Source organism: Lathamus discolor, chromosome 2 (genome assembly GCF_037157495.1).
Source record: "Lathamus discolor isolate bLatDis1 chromosome 2, bLatDis1.hap1, whole genome shotgun sequence".
NCBI lineage: Eukaryota > Metazoa > Chordata > Aves > Psittaciformes > Psittacidae > Lathamus > Lathamus discolor.
Window position 1 is genome coordinate 86,566,640 of NC_088885.1, and position 18,998 is coordinate 86,585,637.

General features: G+C 38.9%; 1 protein-coding gene across 18 annotated transcripts in view; it reads left to right on the forward strand.

Annotated features, from left to right (window-relative positions):
* Positions 1-18,998, forward strand: part of SEMA5A (semaphorin 5A) — a 326,978-nt gene that overhangs the window by 161,675 nt on the left and 146,305 nt on the right. For all 18 annotated transcript variants that reach the window (XM_065667646.1, XM_065667638.1, XM_065667640.1 and 15 more), the window contains one exon: positions 14,191-14,253. In XM_065667646.1, coding sequence (XP_065523718.1) covers positions 14,191-14,253 — 63 coding nt within the window. The remainder of the gene's footprint in view (positions 1-14,190; positions 14,254-18,998) is intronic.

An 18,998-nucleotide genomic window follows, 5' to 3' on the forward strand; every position in this document is an offset into this window, starting at 1 on the left:
ACACTGAAATCTATCTGCCACATTTCACTATAGTATAGATTTTGTGGGATTAACTGGAATTGCTTTCTCACAGAGCTGCAACTTTCAAAATAATTCTAGGTTTAGAAAAAAGAAGGTCTCTATCTGTGAGTGTTGCTTGGAGAATGAGAAAGTGTGAGGAGGGAGTGATAGAGAGGAGCTGTTAGGGGCTGACCTCAGCCCCCCATCCCCCTACACTGCAGGTGGGGAGGAAGTTACAGGAGTCCGGTGTGAAGGGATGAAGTTGATCCTGTGAAAACGGGGTGGTGGTGAGAAGTGTTTTAGGTTTGTCTTTGTTTCTCATCATCCTACTCTATATTTAATTGGCAATAAAATGAATTTATGAGAAAGCAGCTGGGTGGGCATCTGGGAACCACCCAAGCTGCTTGCATCCTAGTATCATTTTTAAACATACACACACTCTTATTTCTGTCTCTCCTCCCTCTGCTTTCTCCAGTAACTAACAGATTAGAATTAATATTAAAAGTATCTGAATTCAAATGTCCATGACTAGCACAGAATACTGATAGCCTGAATGAACATTGCCAGAAATTATCTAGTTCTTTTTCTCAGAATGTGTCTAGGGAAGAATGCATTATTTTAATCCACTTGAAGAATTATATGAGCATTGTCCTTGGAAAGATCTGACAGTGAGTCAGGACCTATCTTATGTTGCTGATGTGAAGTTTCAATTCTGCTCAAGGAATTGGTTATGTAGGTTCTCAGTCACAATTAACATGAAGGGCAAAAGGAATTCTCTAGCTGGGTTTTAAAAATTAGGACCTCTCAATTTCCTTTGCAAGAAACAAGCTTCAGAAACAGAATAAGCAAGATTCACTGACATGTACTTGCTTCCTTTTTGTAGGACAGTTTACGTATTGTAAAGCTAAAGTGTGGGTATTCGTCTTTTTCCTTTTCCTTAGATGCAGACCCTACTACGGCAGGTAACTTTAGGTAGAGCCTTATTCTTATTGCAAAGTGTTCGACACTGTTCCACACGACATCCTTCTCTCTAAATTGGAGAGATATCAATTTGATGGATGGACCACTCGGTGGATAAAGAACTGGCTGGATGGCCGCACACAAAGAGTTGTGGTCAATGGCTCGATGTCCGGCTGGAGACCGGTAACGAGTGGTGTCCCTCAGGGATCAGTGTTGGGACTGGTCTTGTTCAACATCTTTGTGGGTGACATGGACAGTGGGATTGAGTGCGCCCTCAGCAAGTTTGCTGATGACACCAAGCTGTGTGGTCCGGTTGATATGCTGGAGGGAAGGGATGCCATCCAGAGGGACCTTGACACGCTTGTGAGGTGGGCTGATGCCAACCTTATGTTCAACCATGACAAGTGCAAGGTCCTACACCTAGGTTGGAGCAATCCCAGGCACAGCTACAGATTGGGCAAAGAAGTGATTCAGAGGAGCCCTGCAGAGAAGGCCTTAGGGGTGCTGGTCGATGAGAAAATGAACATGAGCCGGCTTCAGTGTGTGCTCACAGCCCAGAAAGCCAACCGTATCCTGGGCTGCATCAAAAGGAGTGTGACCAACAGGTCGAAGGAGGTGATCCTGCCCCTCTACTCTGCTCTCGTGAGACCTCACTTGGAGTATTGTGTGAAGTTCTGGTGTCCTCAACATAAAAAGGACATGGAACTGCTGGAACATGTCCAGAGGAGGGCCACGAGGATGATCAGGGGACTGGAGCACCTCCTGTATGAAGATAGGCTGAGAAAGCTGGGGCTGTTTAGCCTGGAGAAGGCTGCATGGAGACCTCATAGCAGCCTTCCAGTATCTGAAGGGGGGCTATAGGGGTGCAGGAAAGGGACTCTTCATCAGGGACTGTAGTGACAGGACAAGGGGTAATGGGTTAAAACTTAAACAGGGGAAGTTTAGATTGGATATAAGGAAGAAATTCTTTCCTGTAAGGGTGGTGAGGCACTGGAATGGGTTGCCCAGGGAGGTTGTGAATGCTCCATCCCTGGCAGTGTTCAAGGCCAGGTTGGATGAAGCCTTGGGTGGCATGGTTTAGTGTGAGGTGTCCCTGCCTATGGCAGGGGGGTTGGAACTAGATGATCTTGAGGTCCTTTCCAACCCTAACTATTCTATGATTCTGTCTGTGAAGATCATGGGCAGTACAAATCTCTTTGTGCTGGGAAACTGCTGAAAGTTCAGAGCTGAAGTGTACTTCAAGAAAAGTTGTTATAGGAAAGTTTTATTTGATTCTATGATTAGACCTCAGATATCTTCCCTGAGGAGGCAATAGCCTTGCCTGCATTGCAGATTCGCTTTAAATGTATAAGTTCCCTCCTCTTCTTTAAATCTGTATGTTCTGTAAGTCTTTTTTCCCCAACTCTTTTAGATATCTAGTCATTCTGTTTTCAGAGTGTAAGAAACATTTCTATAGATGCGACCTTTACCATGAGTCTTGGGCTCTCTGTGAGTTTTTATGTGCTCCTTGAATTAGGGCAAAAGAACCAGGTGATTTCAGTAGGTGTTTTCTATTGGAAAATATCTCTACTGCAAGGAAAGGTTGCAGAATCTGCAAGGAGACTGTCAGACTATTCAGAATGTCACTGTTTAAAGCTCACAATATATTTCAAACTGATTTCTCGAACTGTGTGAATACTTAGAGCTGAACACAGCAATATTGTTGAAAGATGCTAAGCAAATGTTAGTGCCATTGAATTGTTTTAAAATAAAACATTTCTCCCTGCACTTAAAGGCAAATACAAATCCAGTGGTGTTTTTTCCTATGAATTTCTTTTTTCTTCCTTTTTTTTTCTTTTCTGTATGGTAGTAGAGATTATCCTTTATTTCCCCCCTCAGGAATACTGTGAAATCTTTATTTTGACATACATTACACTTAAAATAGAAAATTATTTTTGAGGTTGTGGAGCTGACTTTGCAGCTTTGTAGAGGTGTAGTAAAAATTGCCTGAATAAAGTTTCGAACCCATTTCACTATTCACAAGAAAGTAAAAGCAAAGAATGAATGGACTTTCATCTAATTCTAAAATTCTTCAGTACTCCAGGCTTAAGCTAAGGGGGTTTCCTGTTATAGGCTCCTATGCAGAAACTATTCCTTTTCTAGTGAATGTTTACAATTTTTAACCTTTCTTCTGTTCTTAGACAAAACTCCCTTTGATTTTGGAGTGTTTTTTCTATAATAAAAGCTCTGGGATTTGGAACACTGCCTTCAAAGGACTCTCTTCAGCAGAAAAAGCACAGGAGATTTTTAAAGAAATGATTCCTAGTAATAAAAAAACTTTTGTTACTTTCTGTTTGTAATGATAACTTAGTATCCATATAAACCACTGTTAAAAAGGTAAGAGCTATAACATGCTCATCAGAGGACAAGTTGTTAATAAGGTATAATTTGATGGGGGAAAAGCTGATGTCTACAAAAAGAAGTAAGAACCTTGTGGCTGCATAAAAGTGCATTATTAACAGTTGCACTGGGCTTCCTGTTGAATGAGTTTTATTTATCATGCTTTTATAGTTTACTGAACTTTGAGCTTCTGGAGAAAAATGCCGAAGTACAATATTGTTCTTCCAATGTAGCAATCAAAAGGTTTCTAAACCAAGAAAAATGGAAAAGAGGCTCAGAAGGAGGAGGGCATTACACAGCTGGCTCAGAAATAAATTTCTTCAATTTGGCTACTTGTGTGACATTGTTACTAAAATTTCTGCATGTCACTGAAATTTAGGAGATACTTCCTCAACACTCAAGGGCTCTGAGTCTAAAGGTTGAGTGGAGCTTTCTACAACTGTTCTGGGTCTTCTGCCATATGAGGTCAGCAGGGAGGAAAATATGAGGGAAAAGTTGGAGACAAATTGTTGAAGATAGGACAATGATGATGGTTTCAGTAATATCTGCTTTTCCAAGATTCGTTGTTATGTGGAATGTGCTAAACACCTGTCTGTATAACAGGGGTATGTTTTCTCTGTAAGCAGCTGTTCTATTGTCTCTGCAAAAATGGCCAATTATGACTCATTTGGATCTGAATGTTTGTCTTCTAGAAATCTGATAGAAATGACACAATCATTTCACATAGCTAATACTAGGTTGCCAGATGTCATAGACCTCCACTAAAGAATAACACGAATCATGTTTCACACATAACCTGGAGGTGGAAGGCTCCATGTGTCGCTGATGTTACTCTAGACTGTTCATTTGTGTCAAAAAAAAAAAAAAAAAAAGAGAGAAAAAATGAGCTAACATTAAAGCTATTTCATAGCTTTATCTTCATGATGAAATTGCATTTAAAGTTGTGTTATAGGCCTCCTTGTTCCCACTGCTCCTTCCATTGCAATTGGACTATGAGATGTTCTGAGCAGAACTTCTGAGCAGAAACACTCCTTAGTCCTGTTTGTCTTTCTCAAGCTAGATTTCTGTATAATTTCACAGTGCAGCTACAGTCCAGTTGTTTTCCTAGTAGCCGTAGGTTCAAGCTTTCCTGTTTTAATAAGCATCTTTTGCTCTTTGTGTTTAATGGAATATTTCTGAGTCTGCTCTTCTTTTGCCTGTCTCTGCAGCTCCAATACTGTCTGTATGTTGATGGCAATAGTTTACATGCCTCTTTACTTTTTATTCTTCTCCATACTGTCTCTATTTTGTGTCTTAGATTATCTTAGTGTTTGTCAAATTAAATTCCCTGAGTGATCTATAAGTTTGTGCTGTCATCAACCCCCTTGACAACTTCCTGAAAATTTGGTGATGTTTTTCTTACTGTATTCCATTTTGCCCTGGCAACTTTCTGAATGTCTTATGTATTTGTTCTCCTCAAGTAGAAAGAAGAAAATGTAATTTTTATTTTCCAAAATCACCTTGTTGGTCAACAAATTTTACTAGAAGAATGTAGAAAATATCATGTTTGTGTCTCTTTGCTGTTGAACCATTTCTTTCTTCACTGGCTTTCACTGGACAAGCTGCATAAATTGGTGGTTCTTATACTTTGTTAGCATTCTACTTCCTTTCTGCTTTCATATGTCTAAAATCTTTAATGGAAAAACATATACCTGTTAAAATTCCTCCAATAATTTTTGTGTCTTTGCTGTCTTGTAAGATGTCATTTTAAACTAACTTAAAAAAAAAAAAATATTGAGAGCTCACTGTAGTGTTTTCTCTAGAGCTATGGATGGTTATTACTATTAATAGAATCAACCCTGCAATCACTAAAGCTTGATGGCAGAACTATCTGAATAAATAAGTAAAAAAGACATAAGAATGTTTTCTTTTTTTGAAGTGTCAGTTGTTCAGTATGACTTAAAAGGTGCTATAAATTTCATCCTCCACCATATCTCTCAGATTCATCTGGTTTTGTGAGGTCATACCTGGAAGCTATAATATAGCTGCCTTTCGTATCCCAGAGGTAAGATATAGTATGTTGGCTGTGACTCTCAGAAATTATCAGGAATGTTTTTGATTTACACAAAGTCTTCTGAAGTGTCATACCTTCCTTGACTCCCTGTGTCTAAAAGGTAAGGAGGGCTGATTGCTGTGCCCCATGGCAGCATGGCTGTCTTGAATAGCAAGTTACCACGGAGTAAGATGGCCTACATTCTAGTGCCTCTGACTCATTCGCATTCTGTATTTCTTAGCAGCAATGAGTAGGTCTACAGGAAAAGAAACTCCACGCCTATGCTCAAGGTTCAAACCAACCATTTTGTAGCATTCTGGTGCAAGGGTATTCTTTTTTCCACTTACTCTGTTATTTAAACTATGGGGTTGAGGAGTATGAAGTTAGAGTGAACTACCTTTCCCTTCCTTGAAATAGAGAATCTTGATGCCTAAAAGTTTAAAACCCTCTCTATAAAAAAAAATAAATGTTGTTTTCAAAAGGTCTTGGAGACTACCGAGATCAACCTCATTTGCCAAAAAGCAGGAAATGCTTTAAAACTCAATGTGCTAACACAGATGTTAAATCTTAAAGGATTCACATATAATTTATTCAATACATTAAGTTTACTATATGTAGTATAATTTCAGAATGTGCATTAAAAATGTGTTATGAACTCTTATTCCTACCTGCTGTATGGCTGCCAAATTTGGTAATATAAGAACATTTTGTTGTTTTACCCCTTCAGCCGAATTCTTCATTCAATTTTTAAATGTCTATAAAAACATGTAAAAGCTTCTGAACACTGGATTAAAACATTTAAAACTTGAAAGTCACAGTGCAACAGTTTTGATTTTTGTTTTTTAATAACTCTCTGGGTGCAGGACTAAAAAACCCTATTTCTGAACTTCCTTCCGAGAAGTTGCTAACTTCTGTCTCTGCTAAATATAAACCAAATGGATGTTTTGTGATATTTAGGAATCTTTGCAGAAAACAAAGAAGGAAATGCACTGGTAGATGGGTAAGTGGCAATTGTGAAAGTTCTGTCTTGGGCAGAGTCCTGTGTCATTAAAGTCAGTGGAGTAGCCCAACACTGAAGGTTTGTGAAAGTCTTAGTAACTCTAAATTCTTCTTCAATATGCTTAACCTGATATTTTATTTTTATCATATTAATTCTGTCCATTTTCAATAACTAATTGTTTGCATAGCCAATAAAATAAGCTAATTAAAACTTTGGCTCCTTCATGAATTGGACCGGTGCTGTTTAATATTTTCATCAATGACCTGGATGAGGGAACTGAGTGCACCCTCAGCAAGTTCGCTGATGACACAAAACTGGGAGGAGTGGCTGACACACCAGAGGACTGTGCTGCCATTCAGCGAGACCTGGACAGGCTGGAGAGTTGGGCGGGGAGAAACTTGATGAAATTTAACAAGGGCAAGTGTAGAGTCTTGCATCTGGGGAAGAACAACCCCATGTACCAGTACAGGTTGGGGGTTGACCTGCTGGAAAGTAGTGAAGGGGAAAGGGACCTGGGGGTCCTGGTGGATAGGAGGATGACCATGAGCCAGCAATGTGCTCTTGTGGCCAAGAAGGCAAATGGCATCTTAGGGTGCATTAGAAAGGGAGTGGTTAGTAGGTCAAGAGAGGTTCTCCTCCCACTCTACTCAGCCTTGGTGAGGCCGCATCTGGAATATTGCGTCCAGTTCTGGGCCCCTCTGTTCAAGAAGGACAGGGAATTGCTTGAAGGAGTCCAGCGCAGAGCCACAAAGATGATTAAGGGAGTGGAACATCTCCCTTATGAGGAGAGGCTGAGGGAGCTGGGTCTCTTTAGCTTGCAAAAGAGGAGACTGAGGGGTGACCTCATCAATGTTTACAAATATGTGAAGGGTAGGTGTCAGGATGATGGAGCTAGGCTTTTTTCAGTGATATCCAGTGATAGGACAAGGGGCAATGGGTGTAAACTGGAACATAGGAAGTTCCACGTTAACATCAGGAAGAACTTCTTTACTGTAAGAGTGACAGAGCACTGGAACAGGTTGCCCAGGGGGGTTGTGGAGTCTCCTACACTGGAGATATTCAAGGCCCGCCTGGACAAGTTCCTGTGTGATGTACTGTAGGTTACCCTGCTCTTGCAGGGGGGTTGGACTAGATGATCTTTTTAGGTCCCTTCCAACCCTTGGGATTCTGTGATTCTGTGATTCTCACTTTTTTATATACTTCAGGCCAATATATTAGAAATAAAATTAAGTTGACATCAGCTCCTTGAAGCCATATAAAGCTTCATATGTTACTTGGTTTAAGTATGAAATTATATATCTATCAGAGGATCTCAGTTCTTACTGAATTCTAAACCCTGGAAAATTTGGGCATTATTTGATGTTTAATATATTTCACACTGCTTACTTTATAAGAAACTGTAATTTTCTAACTGTAGATGAACAGTAAAAGCTGATTCTGAACAAATGAAAACACACATAATGTCATTCCCAGGAGAATTGGCTGTTATATGTGGTAATCAGTGCAAAATGCTGGAGTGACTGCAGCCAATCAGTGAAGCTGTCCATACAGTGTTGGAATTCTTCTAGGAGCTGCTGGTTTATCACTTCATATGAAAGCCTAACGAGGATGGCTTTAGTCCCCAGAAATCAGCTTTTCCTTTTTGCTGAGCCAAAAGGGAAAGCTGTATTAAAAGGAAGTCCCTTTTCTAATATTTTACTTTAGTTTTTACTCCAATTTTCCCCGCAGAGGATGATCCCTCTCCAAAGCTGACTGTTTGTCAGGAGCCTGTTTGCAAGATGGGCAACCCAAGCAATAATGACTGCAAGGTCATGATTCTGTGGAAAGCAAGGAAAATGGTTCCTGTGAAGTATGGAAATATAAATCTTTCTTAAGTGACTTTACATATTTGCCAGAAGCAAGGATGTCATTATACCAAAGCATGCCTTGAAACTTCTGTTAACCATCAAAACCACCACTAACCCTGTGGCTACTAATTTGTTGCTAATGTCTTCTGGTATACTTCTCTGTGGCTACATTCATTCTTTGCATTTAGGATCCTGACACTTTCTTTATGGCCACTTTAAACTCAGCTTTTGGACTTCAGCATACATGTTCATTGAGAGCTAATTAGCCAAACTGCGAGACTCCCTTGCTAAAGAAGTCACAACATTTTGAAGCCATTCCATTGCTGAACTGATGTGAAAAATAAAGTGGTATTACTCATGTGTGTTGACATTTATTATTATGGTTATTGCCATTATACCCCAACTCCTCTGAGTATTGTTTAAATACATGATATAATAGATGAAAACAGATAATGAAAAAAGAAGAAAAGGAAATATCATGTAGTTTTTAATTTCTGCATTGTGTAATTAAACCATCTTCTTTAATGTTATTTTTTTGCCAGTATCTAATTAGTGGAGCCATCTGCCTAAGAAATGCTGGACCATCTGTCTGGAATACTGTTGTGTTCATTTTTTGGTTCTTGGCTAATTAACTTCTTTCTGTATGAAATGTAATAGTACTTTCTGTTTCTACAATTCAAAGAAGTTCGTATTTAAAAAATACGTTGGAATGTATACCTGTCTACATGTATATGTTATGAGTATCTGTGTAGCTATAGGAAAGAGCACCGTTCTTTCAGTAGATCTGATTGTACTGTTACATGCAGTTTCCACTGTAAGTGAAGGCCACTCATTTTTTTGTTGACTGTAAGTATAACTAATACATATCTCAATACGTTGTAGTTGCCCAGTCCTTTCTTGACTGTGTTTAAACTTCTTGTCTGCATTTACTGGTTAAAGTTATAATTATAGAAGGGAGCTACATTAAAATTAACTACTTCGAGTTTTGATTTCTTTGCTCTTTTCCATTTTGGAATTTTTTATGAAGATCATAGAATAATTTAGGCTGGAAGTGACCTCCAGTTGTCTTGTCTCAAGACTTGCTTTGCTGCTGCATGTTGGGCATGAAGAGAACCCTTTGACGCTTATTTCCTCAGTGGGAGGGTCATGTCAACATTGTTCACTGCTTCTACACTTCCTTTGATTCTCTTTTAGTGTTCTTTTAAGGTATTTGGATAAATCACATCACATTGGAGATTTTCTTTTGGTTTCTGTTGGAGCTAATTTCTTTGCATTGATGAGGTTTGGCTGCTAAAGAAACAGTCATTTAAATTTTAAGCAAGATTGCTATTGTTCATCCAGAGAAATTAATGAAATATATTTGTTGTTCCAGAAAATATGACAAATTTTAATACTGTAATTTTTAACTTAACAGATGGGTATTGAATACATGTTTTCTTTAGTTTGAAGAGAATACTTTCATTATATAGCTTCAGTTGGAATTTGCTGGAATTTGTTTCTTCTTTGGTTGGAATTTCTCTCCTTCCACTATCCCTTGAAAATCCCAGGAGGGATTTTATCTGAAGTTTAGAGACTCTTTACAAACATCAATGATGTACCTTTTAAAACACTGATACAGTTATTTACAATTGAGCTTTTACAAACAGATGCCTGCCATCAGTTTGAAAGTAGATAGAGTTAACTGTGCAACCAAAGCTGTATTTTTACTCAGTCTGATTTTATATCAGATCTGTATGGAGCTTTGTGGTCTGTGTATTTTTTTTTTTTTTATTGAAGAAAACATTATTATGTTCAAAAGTGAACTGTGACTGTCATTGGAGTGCACTGTGTGAAGTTCAAGTTGTACCTGTCGAGTTCAGTCTTTAGAGTTGTCCACACTGACTTTCACAGGGTAAAAGTCCCACTACATACATTTCACACTGCTCTGCTGGTGAGAGTATTTCGGTCTATTAGAATGTAGTTATGCTCAAGACAGGGAAATTAGAAACAAACTAAGCCAAGGCGTTAAATTTATAGAGATGCTTGAAAGACCATATTGATAGCAGGATTTGTAAAAGCCATGCTGCTGTAAGTAGCATCAGGTTGCTGTCAGAAATAGACTGATGTGCTACTTTAAACCCTACTCCTTAACCTATGCAGCTACATTCTTTGTGGAGATTCATAGAAGTAGCTGAGGTACTACTACCCATCCTTACTTTCTCTAGCACTAACATTCGAATCTCTGTTTCCTTTTTCCTCAGAGTGAACAAATGTGAGTGCCTATAATTTGGTTCGATTAATTTTGTCACCAGTTTAAGTAGAATTATAATATTAATTAAAAGCATTACACAGAATGCTGAGGATTGTATTTTGCCATGTGAAGAATGAAGCTGCTTCTTAAGAAACGTAATAAAGAAAAAATCCTCAGAGGATAAAATTTAGCTGTGTAGGCCTTCATGGTGAATCAAATATTTGACATGGTGTGTGTTTCATATTTGCACCACTCATCTAAATGTCGTGGAATTATCAGCAAACAGGATCAAGCAGGAGAATATGTCAATTTAATGGAAGCAGTGTATAACAGTAACATCTCTAAGTAAACATGGTTTTGCACTTGCTTTCTTAAATAACACATTCTGTATGTGTCTGGTCTTTCAGAATTAAAACTTTAAAGTCTTAATTTTCTACTGACATAAACCCACATTATTATTTTCTGTTGGGATTCTTTTTTTTTTTTTTTTTCTTTATGTGCTGAAGATTCAGGACACGGTTTTTTCCACATTGAAATGACATTTAACTTGAGGAGGTTTATACCTGTCTTTCCCCTGTATATTGCCAGTAGTCTGTGTTGAATATCTGAATTTCTGTTTTGTGGGGAGCTCCCCCAAATTTCCTGAAGGACAGAAAAAAATATTAGCTATATATAGAAACAGTTGCCTGTAATGGTTCTTTTCATTTAATCAGCAATAAGACATATGTATGCATTACTGAACTATGTTAGGAGCCTTAGAAACCAAAGTACAAGTTTGAAGTACTCAGCTATATTCAGATGCTGTTGTAATATACCTCATTTGCAGCCTGCTCTGTTACTGTCTCCTCCAGCAGTGGAACCCAGGGCTATGTGAGAAGTACACTTGACTTCAAAGATGGCACTTAGTTTTGTCACCAGTGTGTCTGCACTTATTTCTTGCGTGTCCAGACAATATTACTCCTTTGTCATATGTTGTCATGAACAGGGGGGAGTTTGCCATTTGGCTAGCTTGCAAGCATATGCATTTATATATAGTTACAGTAGTTTATTCTGTTTTGTTTCTTGTATGTGCTGCTAACTATGATGTCCATAAATATTACCTGATGTTTTAATATACAGTATCCTTATTTAAATCTATGCATTTTATGAATGTCAAAGAAAGAGAAGAAAGTTTATTTTCAGTTATGCTAATAATGGTGTTAGTGGTTTTCTGATGTGGTGGTAAAATTTTTAATATTTAAGATTTGAGAGGTCTAGCCAAGACGTTTATCCTAACTGAAAGGATATTCACCTAAAAGCTAACAGTCTGTAATTGTTTCCAACTCACCACTTCTGAGGGAAGGTAATATTGGATGTGCCACTCCTGCAGGCTCCGCCAAGAGCCATATCTCAGTATTGTCACATTATTTGCTTTTTGGTTCCCTCCTAGAAGTGTGGCAGTTGGCAAGCTCCTTAAGGAGTCCATTACTACAGGGGTGGATACCTGACTTTGCTAACACTGAAGTTGTTGTTTTTCTTCATCTCTTTCTTTTTTTCTGCACCAGTATATGGGCTGAGTCTCTGTGATTATTTGACAGAGAAAAAGGAACAAAAGGGAGAGGCTGTTGCAATGTTCTCTCACTGTGATCAGGCTTAATAAAGCCTCTGCTTGACTTGTCCTAAATTTTACTTGCACTAGTAGGCACTTGAGTCCCCAGATTTTCCAACCATGACCTGTTTGCAAAGATGTGTTGTATGCTTTTCTCAGATCTTGAAGTATTGTCACTTTTGGCTTCTGTGTTTCCTATCTCCAAAGTCTGTTGATTCTCTTTTCCAAAACTGTCAGCGCCTGAGAAATGGACTTAATTTGCTTGGTTTATGATACTGTGTGATTTTTGCATTTCACGTCCTTCTCCTTCAAATTACTCTTCTACTATGAACTTAGAGCCAATTGAAAGCTGGGTATATTGTCACTGACAATTGATTAATTGATAAACATTTTATCTTTAATCCAGTATTTCTGTCTTCTTTGTGTTTGGCATATTCTTCTCAGTTTTGGTAGAACTTCCCTTCAAACCTTTGTTTAAGTCTTTCTACTCCGAGCTCCTACTGGTAACTAATTCTGGCATTTCTCCAGGCTTCTGGATTTTTTTTGGGTTGTTTAGAAATAATATATTCAGTTCTAGTTAGATACTTGTATCTAGCACAATATATGGCTTCTATGTGTCCTAATGGGTTGATTAGGAATTTACACTGGTTATCCAAGAGCAGTCTTTTGTACTGTGATCTCCATTACTTTTTGCATTGCAGGGTCAGAAGAGTTGTTGCCTTTTTGTCTGACACATTGCTGCTTTTTCATCTAACTCAGTATGAGATTTCTTTCATGCTGCTAGATACAGTTTGTTGTAAACACTTAAGGTCATTCACAAGTGGATTCTTCCAGAAGTTTTCAATATATTCCCCAATATGATGTTCATCTGTAAAAGCAAATGCTGTAAATAGGCAGGTTTGTGGTGGAGGGAGAGAAATAATGGCATTAGTTTTCATAAGTCTGTTTTTCTGAAGTGAAAAAGCTCATTCTTGGGCTTATTCAAACACAAGTCAAAGAATACTGCGTAGTATACTCTGAAGGCATTTCCCCCCCTAGTTTAAATAGACTTTCACACTATTATTTTTAAGTATAGAGTCTGCTTGCTACTAATATAGTCTCCATTAAAAATGGGTACGAAACATTACCTATATTAAATCTGAATGAATGGTCTTTCATTATTTCCTGGTAAATTAAAATGAAAAAAAGCTGTGGGTTTAATAAATAAGTAGCACTGATTAGTTTAGAAATGTCAATTCTTCCTGATAAAACATGAAGTGCTTTGTGGCATTTTTATCTAAAGAACATATGAATGTACACTGTCAAGGTGAAAGAATACAGATTAATTTAAACTGTACTCTGACTACACTGCTTATACAGGTGTTCAAATACGTACAGGTATTGGCACATAAACACCAAGCATATGACTTGCTCCACTGAACAATAAAGTTTGTAAGTCATAGCTGCTGAATGTTAAATATGGAAATAATTGGAATTAACTCATGCAGTGAAACTGTAGTAATGCAGACTAGGCGTTACAGTTCTGGCATAAATCTGTTGAAGCAGAGACAGCTCAGAAATAAGGATAAATTGCTTCTGGTTTGCTGTGCTCCATTTCACTGTTGTCTTGTATGTGTCTGCCTGTTGTTCCTTTCTCTGAAGTTTTAGTACTGCTAAGTGCTGCAGTCATACCTTGAGAAACTGAGGTCTCCATTTGATGCTTGAGATAAATACTGCAAATATTGCAACAGAGCACACTTTCCCACAGTGCAAGTTCTCTCAGCAGAGCTGACCTCAGATGCTGTGGTGGTGCAGCCCAACTCTACTGAGGAGAGAAGTTCAGCCTTTCTCTGTGTTCTCAGCTGCTTACTTTAATAAGACTAAATAAAAGTGGCTAAATCGCATCAAATGTGGCTGTGGTTATTTGTGCTATAGCAGTAGGTACAGTGAATCATGGGGATGGCCAGCTTCACTTCAGATTGAGATACTGAAAAAACATCGACAGCAAAACTACATTTCTAAGGAGAAAAAGCTTATAAGGCAGTTATGGCTAGAGTCACTCGCAGCTAATCATCAGTGTGCCTGGAACAAGTATCTCAAGCATGGGCTTAGATAGCTCTGAGGTTTACATTTCTGTGTTCCTTGCACTTCTAACTAATTTCTGCTTTTTTGCAGGCAGTGGAATGGCAATGTGATGAAGCTACTAAAAGAGCCTGTTACAGTAAAGGCAAATCAAAGGTAAGCATGAAATAGCTGTTCTGCTTTAATAAAATTTAAATGTTAATAGTAGGTGTAATTCAGTGTATAAATCTCTACCTTATGCATTTTTACTGTATCCCTTTTTGAAGAGAGTTGTAGGAAAGGAGTCTGACACTGATGTACAAACCAAGGAATAAAAATGAATATAGGGAGTATGGGATGAGAAGTAGAGTCATATGATTCTTTTCTGAAATGATCAAGTACTTTAGTTTCCAACAATTTACTGTTTTGACTCTACAACATCTCATGCATAGTGGCCTGTATTCTCATTTCATTTTCAGTGCTGTAAATCCCAAGTAACTGTAATTACTTTGTAAAATCCTCAATTTATTTCCCTGTGTATTAGATGCAGTTTTAGGAACTTTTATTTTTCGTATCTGCTGGCACTATAAAGAACATAATATGAAATTCACTAACTTTTTAGATGTGAGACTTGATATATTTGTAGTATTCAGAACAAATTCGTTATATGGCCAGTTACAATTTCTTTTATTGGGCACAGGTAGGTGTAATGGAACCTGTATCAATGAACCTGTATTCTTTTGTGGCTGTCCTAAGCTGGAGTTAGTTATTGAATTAATCGTAGAATCATAGAATGGTTGGGGTTGGAAAGGACCTTAAGATCATCTAGTTCCAACACCCCTGCCGTGGGCAGGGATGCCTCATACTAGACCATGTTGCCTAAGGCTGTGTCCAACCTGCCCTTGAGCACCTCTTTGGTCAACCTGTTCCAGTGCCTCACCACCCTCACAGTAAAGAACTTCTTCCTTATATCTAATCTGAACTTCTCCTGTTTAAGTTTAAACCCATTACCCCTTGTCCTATCACCACAGTCCCTGATGAAGAGTCCCTCTCCAGTATCCTTGTAGTCCCCCTTCACATACTGGAAGGCTGCTGTGAGGTCTCTGCACATCCTTCTCTTCTTCAGGCTAAACAGCCCCAACTTTCTCAGCCCATTTTCATTTGGAGGTGCTCCGGTCCCCTGATCATCCTCATGATCCTCTTCTGGACTTGCTCCAACAAGCAGTTAGAATTGTGTACAATTTATTTTTGTGATTATTATACTATTTAATAATTAAAATTGAGATAAGGCATAAAGGATAAGCACATCAATAGTGATAACTGCAAAAGAGCACACTTGCTTTCAGGACCCAAGTTCAGTATAACATATCAGTACATATTATTGATGTGCAAAACTCAAAAACCCCCGGGCTTCAAAAACATATTCCAAAAGCTTCTGACATCTAGTAGAGGAAGAATCTCTTCTGCATAGTTATCTGATCACTGACTTTAAAAATTATCTCATTGAACAGTTCAGTTCCAGCTTTTCCTACTATGTTCTGGAAAATAAAATTGCAGTGTACCACTGCCCTAGCCATTTCCATTTGAGATTGAAAGGGTAGAAGGGCCTCACTTCAGAAGCAAGGCCATGTTGTACTTTGAGGAGAGAGAGAAAAAACTGGAATTACTTGGGGGGGGAAAAAGCAAGTGTAGTCAATATGCAGTTTAAAGCTTCATGCATGAAAGATGATTGTCTTTATGGAGGAACATCTTCCACTATAGAAATGAGTTTACAATATTGGCAAAAACACATCAAGAATGGTGTTGCCTTCTTTGTCCTTGCTTCCCTTTTCTTTCTGTCCCAGTGTGGGAAACAAATATTTAGGAGTTACTGTTTACTAGCCATCACACTGCGGGGTATGCTAGGTATATAAAAGGTATTAATAGCTAGAGAAAAGAAAGGGGTTAGATTTTACTTTAAGATTTCTTATATGGGTAGATAAATTCTGATGACTCAAATTACATGTGAAGGCTTTCATGGCAGAAATGGATTAGAGATCAGAATGCATATTGGAATGCTTGTAAGTTTGTGAAGAGGTAAGAAAAACTTAGGGGACCTCATATTTTAAGCAAATGTTTCATTTTCTGAGTTCTTATTATTTCTCTCTAAAAGATTTATGCTTCTTTATGTAATGTATCCTTCAAGCCTCGATTCTTAGCTTTTAAATGACAATACTCTGAAGTAAAAGAGTATGCTCAAGAACAATATAATACAACAGATTTTGTTGATCAAGGTGCACATACAGTAGAAACTGTCTTGTTAGGAATGCAGTAACTGAACGCTTATGCCTTTGATTTACAGTGATTTTCCAAGTTTAAAACTGTGAGAATAACATTCAGCTTGTCTGAAAGTCACAGTGCAGTGACTGCGACCTAACACCTAATATGATGGATGAAAGTAATATTAAATTTCAGACTATAGAAGTGTACTTTTGAATATTTTGTTGACAACTCTTTGTGGTGTAAAATCCACATTGGATTCAACAATGAAGAAGCACATGTTGCTGTTAAATAATTTTGCTAGATGAAATGCTCAGCACCAGTGAAATGCATTTAATACTGGACCTTAGCGTGGTACATACATTCAGATTTTCATTCATTCTCAGCACACCCTTTTGAAGAAGCTGGTGACTGGAAGTTATGCCATCATTGGAAAATTGTATATATGGTATTCTAATAATTACCTCTGAAATTGGTACTTAGTATTGTTTTTAGGGAGATAAAGATTCAGTGTTTCATTTGTATCCGTAGCCTTGTTCCTCATTTACAATCTAGAAGAACAATCTGTGTATTTCATTACATTCGAAGGCAGTCCTGGGACAAAATTATTCTTTTCTCATTGTTACCCTAGGGCTTTTTTTTTTTTGGTGTGCAGACTTTGTGGCCTGAAAGCTTCATGTGGGAGTTGCTGGAGAATGCAGAGATATTAACTGAGGCAACCTACCCAGCTGGAATGACAACTGTCTTTTTGAACTTCTCATGCTTCTGTTGCTTTCACTGATGTGATTGAGGTTACAATCAAAGGGTAAATTTATGGCCAGAGAAAGGATAGCCTAATGATGTTTGTCTTTTATTGCCTTATGTTCAAGACTAAAACAAGGTCACTGTACTCTGTATAAGGAGGGCTTATGCATGCAGGTGAGGAAAGACTGATCTGTGGCATGCCTCTTCCTGTAGTCAAACTACTAAAACCTTCCTTTGCAAAATCCAGGAACTATTTGACCTTCAGGTATTCACTCTAGTGCTACAGTGAATTGTCCCTCTTCAGAGGAATTTCCCTGGTTGTCACAATTCCTATTACTATTATCAGAAAGATTACTTGCTTCCTTGTTGAATGAATAGATCCAGCTCAAATTGAGGAGTTGCTGGAGATTACAGAATCACAGAATCACAGAATCCCAAGGGTTGGAAGGGACCTAAAAAGATCATCTAGTCCAACCCCCCTGCAAGAGCAGGGTAACCTACAGTACATCACACAGGAACTTGTCCAGGCTGGCCTTGAATATCTCCAGTGTAGGAGACTCCACAACCCCCCTGGGCAGCCTGTTCCAGTGCTCTGTCACTCTTACAGTAAAGAAGTTCTTCCTGATGTTAACGTGGAACTTCCTATGCTCCAGTTTACACCCATTGCCCCTTGTCCTATCACTGGATATCACTGAAAAAAGCCTAGCTCCATCATCCTGACACCTACCCTTCACATATTTGTAAACATTGATGAGGTCACCCCTCAGTCTCCTCTTTTGCAAGCTAAAGAGACCCAGCTCCCTCAGCCTCTCCTCATAAGGGAGATGTTCCACTCCCTTAATCATCTTTGTGGCTCTGCGCTGGACTCCTTCAAGCAATTCCCTGTCCTTCTTGAACAGAGGGGCCCAGAACTGGACGCAATATTCCAGATGCGGCCTCACCAAGGCTGAGTAGAGGGGGAGGAGAACCTCTCTTGACCTACTAACCACTCCCTTTCTAATGCACCCTAAGATGCCATTTGCCTTCTTGGCCACAAGAGCACATTGCTGGCTCATGGTCATCCTCCTATCCACCAGGACCCCCAGGTCCCTTTCCCCTTCACTACTTTCCAGCAGGTCACCCCCCAACCTGTACTGGTACATGGGGTTGTTCTTCCCCAGATGCAAGACTCTACACTTGCCCTTGTTAAATTTCATCCAGTTTCTCCCCGCCCAACTCTCCAGCCTGTCCAGGTCTCGCTGAATGGCAGCACAGTCCTCTGGTGTGTCAGCCACTCCTCCCAGTTTTGTGTCATCAGCAAACTTGCTGAGGGTGCACTCAGTTCCCTCATCCAGGTCATTGATGAAAATATTAAACAGCACCGGTCCCAGCACCGACCCCTGAGGAACTCCACTAGTCACAGACCTCCAGCTAGATTCTGCGCCATTGACCACAACTCTCTGCCTTCTTCCTTTCAACCAGTTCTCGATCCACCTCACTACTTGATCGTCAAGCCCACACTTCCTCAGCTTATCTATGAGGATGCTGTGGGAGACAGTATCAAATGCCTTACTGAAATCAAGAAAAACTACATCTACCGCTCTACCATCATCCCTCCACCTAGTCACTTCCTCATAGAAGGCTATAAGGTTGGTCATACATGACTTCCCCCTCATAAAACCATGTTGGCTGTTCTTAATGACCCCCTCATCCTTGATATGCCTAGTGATGGAGTCAAGAATAAGTTGTTCCATCATCTTTCCAGGGATGGAGGTAAGGCTGACCGGTTTGCATTTCTATAACATTTCTGGGGCAAATTCAGATTTCAAGACAGATGTGTGACTGTGGGGAAGGGACAGAAAAGGTTGTAGACAAAATATACAAGGCCAGAGAGATGAGGATTACTGTGATGGCTGTGGATAAGTTACTCATTCAAATCC